This window comes from Rhipicephalus microplus, chromosome 3 (genome assembly GCF_043290135.1).
Source record: "Rhipicephalus microplus isolate Deutch F79 chromosome 3, USDA_Rmic, whole genome shotgun sequence".
NCBI classification, from domain to species: Eukaryota; Metazoa; Arthropoda; class Arachnida; order Ixodida; family Ixodidae; genus Rhipicephalus; species Rhipicephalus microplus.
In genome coordinates, this window is record NC_134702.1 from 29,525,040 (window position 1) to 29,532,728 (window position 7,689).

The 7,689-nt window shown below is 42.9% G+C and overlaps 2 protein-coding genes across 2 annotated transcripts in view; one reads left to right on the forward strand and one right to left on the reverse strand.

Moving 5' to 3' along the window:
- Nucleotides 1-1,073: 1,073 nt before the first annotated feature.
- LOC142803662 (uncharacterized) lies at nt 1,074-7,343 on the forward strand. Its single transcript, XM_075889155.1, has 4 exons — nt 1,074-1,390; nt 1,465-1,590; nt 3,043-3,149; nt 5,327-7,343. Exons 1-3 carry the CDS (start codon nt 1,233-1,235, stop codon nt 3,131-3,133), a joined length of 375 nt encoding a protein of 124 aa, XP_075745270.1. The 5' UTR covers nt 1,074-1,232; the 3' UTR covers nt 3,134-3,149; nt 5,327-7,343.
- LOC142803661 (uncharacterized) overlaps nt 3,150-7,689 on the reverse strand; it is a 5,798-nt gene continuing 1,258 nt past the window's right edge. Inside the window, exons 2-6 of the mRNA XM_075889154.1 lie at nt 6,811-6,843; nt 6,379-6,411; nt 5,315-5,401; nt 5,065-5,109; nt 3,150-4,318 (exon numbers count right to left, since the gene is read on the reverse strand). Of these exons, the coding sequence (XP_075745269.1) occupies nt 4,081-4,318; nt 5,065-5,109; nt 5,315-5,401; nt 6,379-6,411; nt 6,811-6,830 (423 nt within the window). The 5' untranslated portion in view covers nt 6,831-6,843 and the 3' untranslated portion in view covers nt 3,150-4,080. The remainder of the gene's footprint in view (nt 4,319-5,064; nt 5,110-5,314; nt 5,402-6,378; nt 6,412-6,810; nt 6,844-7,689) is intronic.

Here is a 7,689-nt window from a genome sequence, read left to right on the forward strand (position 1 = left end):
AACCGATGCCCGTACATCCATCTAAGTGCTCACTCAAGACCTAATTCTGGCCAATATCTTATCGTCTATCGACTATGCTTTTGTCCATTATATTAGTCTATTGATTTTGTCCATTTATTTCAGTGCTTTTCTTTTTTTCCCTTCAAAGTTAAAGCCTCGTAAGAACAAGAAGACTCGTTGTCAACATCGAGTCAAAGAGAATGTAGGTCACTCGCATCTCCAGTCTCAAACTTTCGCATGTTCCACCGTTCTTTCGTTTCGCCACCGGAACTTTTCAGACCTGCCACTGTTTTATATTACTCTTGCTTTTTCTCCGCGTATGTACTCACCCATCCAAGAGAGCGTGTTGTCGGCCTCCTTTGCGGTCAGCGCGGTTGGGCGATTTGATGGCACTTGCTCCACTTTTCATGACCTGGTGAAATGTCAAAGTTTTGCGCTACCGCCACCACCATCTCCTTGTCTGAAACGCATCTACCATAAACGCCGTCCCGCCAGCTACCAGCTATGTGTTTACCTTTACGTTCCTAAATTTGTTCAGGTGGCTAAAAAAACACCGGAAAACATTTCGAAATGGTGCCGTATATTGATCAACAGTCAAATGTTTTCATTAGAGAAGGGTGGCTTTTGTTTGTTTGTTTGTTTGTTTGTTTGTTTCCGGTTCCGTCTATCGTTCCAGAGAGTTCAACTCCAAAGTAAGAAAAAAAAAGAAAGACAAGAAGTCAGATTGCAGCGATAGCCTATGCTCATTTGAAGCACTGTACGTACAAAATGAATAAAGAATGCGAAAATGTGAAGCTGAAGCGCTAAGCTTAGCAGCACATAGCTTGTGTATAGTCATCGGAGCGACGGTAAAAGGCATAAAACACTTGCCGGTGGGCGAGCGAAGGCGACAGGGCGAGTCGCGGGCCTCCGCGATTCGGGGGCCTGCTAAAGGTTGGTGCACACCGGCGACTAGCCGCGGTCGCGCGACCATTTGCGACTGGCGACCAACCTGCGAGCGACGTTCACACCGGCAAGGATTCATGCGAGCGACCGGAAGTCGCAAACCCGGAGAGTCACGTACACATCTCGTTATCAACGAGAACTTGGGCGACCGGCGACGATCAGCTGATCAGATACGGAGCCCGCTGAGCGCGATGCGTTTGTTTTTGACGGCTGTGTTTGCGTAGCGTTCTCCCGGCAGCATTATAGACTTCGAGTCGAGTGATGAAGAAGAGGTTGTGGCGGTGCTGATGTGCTCAGCCAACGTGTCAGCGCTGGCAGCACGAAAACGTTCAAAGCAAGCAAGGCGGTGGTGGGCGAGACCGTCCCTTCGCTCGCGAGAAGTGGCTGGCCACACAGGGCGTCTGCTTCCCGACTTGCGCTCGCACGACGAGGAGTATTTCCGAGAGTAAGTTTATGGTTGTTTTACGTGCTTATAAGATAGTGCATAACATGTTATCTCATTCTTTTTTTGGTGGTTAGCTTCATGCGGATGCCGCCACGAACGTTCGACACTTTGCTCGAACTGCTGCGCCCCGCAATATCCAAGCAGGACACAAACCACCGGCCTACAATTTCGGCGCACGACTGCCTGGCCATGGCCATTAGGTAAGAGCGTGTGGTTTGAAGATTAATATGCTGTGGCTTGTGGCTGCGCTTCGCTTGTAAGGAAGTTTCGCTTGGGCGGATAGAACGAATTGCATTTATGACGTATGCGGGCTCGATGGTGCAGTCGTTACTGCGGTCGGCAGTTTAGGTGTAAATGAGGCGTTTGATTACGGCCGCATCGATCGCCTTTAGGTGGAGGCGAAATGCACTTAAGTTGGCGCGTTTGTTGCGCACGTACGTTAAGAATCTCAGGTGGTGAATATTTCAAAACCATCTGTTGTGGCTTATTGCGTAATCAGTACGTGGTTTCCGCTTGTAAAATCACAGAAAATGGGATTCTGCGCTACACAATGACATTACATTGTGGACGTGTCAGTTCCCGTTTTCTGTTATCCTGATGCACAGGTACTATATAGAGCGCAATTATGATGTTATAAAATAAGTGAAACACAATCCTCAGCTTTGCGAGTACAATTATGCACAAATTTTTAGGACAAATTGATGTGCTGTTCAAGGCACTCAAAGAGTATTCATGCCAAAAATATTTTTCAGCATCGAGGAGGGAGGAGGTTCAACCAACCACCCTTTATGTATCTGCATGTACGACGGTGTGTGTTTGCACAAGTACACATGCGAAATTTCTCACAAACATGACCAGCGTTTAACCCCTGCACCTTGCTACAATTTTACGTATGTTCTGTTAAATTGACAGTGACACAATACACTGTGGACAGTAGCGCAGTGGCAATACATATTGTGGACGGTAGCACATTGTGTGAAAGCAATTTAAACAATAGACTTGAGTGATGTACGTTTTGCGAAATAGGTTCTCCTTGAATTTACAGCTTTTCAGAAATCCATGCTAAGCAAATTGCTACAGGTACGTTTAGGTTGCCCTTCTTCAACCTGAGTGATATGAGCACGTACGCTCTTCCATGAAAAGGTTGATGCATGCTTATGATTCGCCAAAATGTGTAGGCACAGAAATATTCACTGCATATACGACAGCTTGCGGAGTGCACAAGCAGTGCTACTGTTCGCGACCAGTCGCAAATGGTCGCGCGACCGCTCCTAGTTGCCGGTGTGCACCAGCCCTAATTAGGTTTAACTGTACAGCGCAATCGTTCTCTCAAAAGTGCACAATGGTTTTGTCCAAATGCGAGCAGTTGCTGACCTTGGCTGTCATGGAACTTGACATATCGAAATTTCTAAAGTTAGTCAGTAAATATGCATTCTATCAGAAGCTGTGATGATGCCGTAGAAAATAGACAGCACAGGTAGCGCTCATTAATACATAAAAATGAGGAACACTTTGGCAATGTAGCGTCATGACTATGACACTGAAATGCAACTATGCGTGAGATTTTCAAGCTCAGCATGCTCCTTTTACAGTGTGTGTCTTCCATCATGGCTGTGCCGACAGAAATTTCACATGGCACTTATGCGTTTTAGGTATGCCAAGGAAGTGCGAGATAAATTGGCGCACTACTTCGTCACAGACGGTCAGGTGCCTTGGCAGGACAAAGTGGTGAACAGCACTTGAGGCGTACAAGGTGAAGGTGGGTTGTAAATGCATTTTATTGCTTACAGAACTTATGTACATAGCATCTTCTTAAGCTAAACAAACAACAGAAAAATCACCCGTGACACAACAGATACACTACAGGGAAAACTGTCATGTCCAAATATAATCATGAAAACACAAAAATAAATAATTCATGTTAAAATATTTGGGTTATTGCACGGTTATCACTACAATTATCACAGAAATAAGTTGCCCTAAAGGGGTCATGACACCCAATTTTCAACCATAATGTGAGTTGTATGAGCTGATTCTTGTATGTTCACATACAAGCTGGCAAAATTCAAGCGATTTGGTCAAGCTGCTAATTTTTAATTGCATATTTTTATAAACGAGCTAGTCGCCTGACAGTTGGGCAATACTGACGCACTCACTATCCATGACATCACGAACCGCTTGCTCGTCAAGCTGCTGCACAGTGTGCAATCTGGCAGACGGTCGTGTTCCGTCATCAACTGCGCTTGCAATCAAATTTTTTCGCATTGTTGAACTCTCCACTAAACCTAAATGACTTCCAGGGGTCGAAACATGGCTACTGTGTCAGCAATGTAGCGCTGGTACTTGCAGCAAATAATTTCGGATGTCAAAATGGGTCCTGTGAATGTGCAATGCGTATACCATTTGCCACTGCTCCTTCGGCTTGTGACGTCTCGCATGCCATGACAAAATGGCGGTCACTTGTGGTAGGTTGAGTTTTAGGAGCCGAGCACTTCTACGGCATATTTTTGATTAAAATGATCTCTTAAGGCCCCTTTTCACACGTGTACTAGCACATTTTACTCTGTAGTTTTGTTTTTTGCTGACAACCGTCAATTGTTGAGTGACCAGTCATGACCCCTTTAAGTTGAGACTAGAAAAGTGAACACAAGATAAAAAAAGATGGGTGTCATTGACATTATATAAACACTTCAATTTGCTTCACTGCTCTGATGCAATTTTGCCTCTGCTTCACACAGCATAAGTTCTACTGCATGCATTACATCTTGTGCAATGTGCACTGGTAGCTCTCTGAGGCGTGCATCGGTACGTAGAGCGAAGAAACCAATGTTATCTTTTTTGATGACCCCCTTGTTCGCTCTGATGTGTTCAAGGTGCTCCATGCACGCTTGCGCCACAGCTTCATGGCTTGTGCCCTCTCCTGCATTGCTGCAAAGCAAGTGTGATCTGCGATTCATGCATATGAATGCTTTAAGGTTGCACTGTTACTTCGTGAAGCACCATTTAGCAAAAAAAAACTGTGTGAGAACGACAAGGTAGAAACAGAAGAAACAAGACAGAGCACTGACTTTCAACTGATGTTTGTGCTTTTCGGCACTAAGAAAGAAAAAAATATAGAGGAACTGAAGCAAATTAAATAGCACACTTAAAAGATAAATGTGTCAATAGGGCGTCTACCTCTCTGTGAGAAATAAATGGGCTTTTGATCTTTGAAACGGACACTCGTGTTTTGGGACAGGGTGCTGATGTTCTGATATTAACGCCTAAATATTACGGTAGTTACATGGGTTCTGTCTGCCTTAGTATAAATGTGCCCACAATAAAAACATCAGTTTAAAGTCAGTGCTCTATCCTGTTTTTTCTGTTTCTACCTTGTCGTTCTCACACTCTTTTTTGTTACTATGTCTGTGTACCAACTTGACCGAGCGTTAACCTTATAAAGTTTTGTATTTTGTAGCATGCGCAGGATTGTTAGAAAAAATCTGCAAGTTTATCCTCTAAGAGTCAGCGGTATATCTCACCTAGCGCCCTCGCAGGTCCGTTGTCGTCTTGACGAGCGTGCCCTGCAGTGAATTATACATATTGCTTAAATGTACAGAAAGAGATCCTTTTCGAAAAGTTGTGATTGTGATCTCTTGCCAGGAGTACCTAAAATAATTTTTTCGTTTACACACCGTTTTGATGGTGGCTGCTCTCTTGAGGTGGTTGCTGAAGCATCACTGCAGAAGGAGGCAGTATTATTATACAACTTATAAAGTGTTACAATTGCATGCAGCAGAATCTGGTGTCAAAACATTAGGCACTTTCTCCAAATGTGCTAGAACATGAAGAAGGTTACAAAACATGTTTTTAAGATTTAATAGATTGGCTATCTATGCATACCCTTCATTTGTCATTACTTAGGTGGATTCATAAAGGTTTTACTCATTGCTGCAGGTGTCGACACCAGTCTCCTCAGCCGTATCAGGGGTACGTTCCGGTTCCGCTGCATGGCTTGGCCGAGGCGGTGATCTGCAGTGATGAAAACTTCTCTCTATGTATTTGATGATGCCACTGGTACATGAACAGTTTTAGGCATTCTTCGGGAGTTAAAATGCCATTATGATTTCACTCAACACGAGGTTTATTTTACACTTGCGTTACCTCTTGATTGAGCACTGCTGTATGGAAGGTGTGCATACAGAAGTTTAATGTGCCTATTATGTTAATAAAATGCTATGTAGGTTGCGCATCTAAATGAGAACAAGAGATATTGTCACGGAGATGAAGTAAAGGTAGAGGAAGAACTCAAGCAGCTGATAAGCACGTGAGGGTGTTAATCAGCCATTGTGAATCTTGCCTGTGGGTTTTCCCCTGTAAACGCATTTTGTACAAAAGTCTCTAACCCCGTAACAATATCTCACTGGCTATGTGAATGAAATTTATACAGTCAATCCTAAATGGCTGTGCAAACGATGTGTCTGATGAAACTGTGCCTGCTGTCATTATGTTTCTTGAACACATGCTACATACGACTTTTGCAGCATCATTTTACTGCTAGGAATGAGTGAATGCTTCACATTATTCAGCTCACTTGTATTGCAATCAGCACTGGGCACTTGTTCATAACGAATTGACATGAATGTGTTGCCAGTGTATGCAGATAATGCATTAGTTTGCTTAATTGCGGCCTGTCGCTGATGAATACTTTGCTTTTTCAGAAATATTTGACGTTGTACAATAACCACATTCACACAGAAACAAGGCCTGTGCCCTCATGTATTCCTGTGTGCTTTTGTTCAGTGTTGAGGGCTGAATGTATTTAAAAAGATGCAGTGGTTGGGGCAAGCTAACGACCTGAACACCGCCTTTCAAGCACGCTTGTATTTTTCATAATTTTGCAAAGTACAATCACCTAGTAATAAAAAATAATGTTTCTGGGTTGAAGTCCATGCGTGTACAGCTTCAAGTGCGTGCACATGGTACTGAAAATTTTTGTGTATGCTCACCTCTCGTTAGCCTCTTCTGCTGTGATGTGGCTGCTGCAAGAGAACATGCAATATGTGATTCTGTCAGTGCTATTGTTTGCATTTTTAGAGCATTTTCACTGTTTTGCTACAATATAAGTACTTATGCTGCATTCTTGTAATGAATATGTGCAATGCTTGTCTATGAACAGCCTCATGACACATGCAATAAGCGATCTCTTTAGATTTTGTATTAAGCCTTCCTTCTTTTGGTAAATGAGAGCCGAGAATGACACAGAAAGTACACTCAATTCTCTCATTCTTACTGTTCTGTCTTCAATATTCTGTTTTGTGAAGCTGTCCACGTGTTACTTGTACGGTATGCTATACTTTTTGTGTTGTGCTGATGCATTGTGCTATGCTAACCAAAACATTTCATTTTCTATTCAATGGAGGGTAAGCATTATTCATTACCTTTGGTCAATGGCACTCATGTTGCACAGTACCCTAGAATGATGCACAGAGTTATTCTTCGTAGCTGTAGCCACAATTACTCGACATCAAAACAGCCCATTGCCACCATGTTCATGATCACATGCATGCCCACTGTGAATTACCTCTTGGGACTTCTATGTTTATGTGCAGTGTACTTATGTGTATTGATATGTGTGTATTTATGTGTATGTATAACAGTCATGTGAATTAAATCAACTTTTTTTTGTTTAGTACTCAATAGTCAACTAATATTGAACTTCAGCCACAGGCTCAGATTCTCCTTCCATTAATTTAAGCATAGCCTCAAAATGGGGCCATTTTATTGTTGGAATTTCGGCTGCTCCGGCTCCACTTCTTTGTCTTTCACGTATGTCTTGTTGTTTGCTTTTGAAGATATCACGCAGGTTCTTAAATCGTTTCTCAACAAGGACACCTGAAAACAAAACCCTTGCTGTAAGAATGTATTGTGCATACTGTATTGCTGATAAATTTTCTACTTTATTTCAGCACAATTGTGAGCGGTCTTTATTTTCTTTGCCCAGATCATTTCGGCTGCAGCACCCTAGAAATCTGAATATTGGGCATCAAAATGAATCGGATGCCATCTAAACTTAAGTATTGGTAGGGGCTTAAACATTGCAAAATCTCTGCCCATGATTGAGGGAACCTGCAGCTGAGGGTTCCAGAAATGCCGCCCACCTAGTGTTTTCGACCGTCCACCTACATGTGCACGACATCACATCTGATGCAATGATTAGTTGCGCAAAGAGTTATGTACACTGTTTCTTGAAGGTAAGCATGTCTGCCAAGCTATTGTAACAAAGAGGCTGTTTATACTGTCGGCAATTGAAGTTCATT

Bases quoted from the DNA above. Each gene is read 5' to 3' on its own strand.
- LOC142803662 (XM_075889155.1), top strand. From the start codon at position 1,233: ATGTGCTCAGCCAACGTGTCAGCGCTGGCAGCACGAAAACGTTCAAAG. The intron at 1,391-1,464 runs GTAAGTTTATGG...TTTGGTGGTTAG, and splicing joins GACGAGGAGTATTTCCGAGA to CTTCATGCGGATGCCGCCAC. The intron at 1,591-3,042 runs GTAAGAGCGTGT...TATGCGTTTTAG, and splicing joins TGCCTGGCCATGGCCATTAG to GTATGCCAAGGAAGTGCGAG.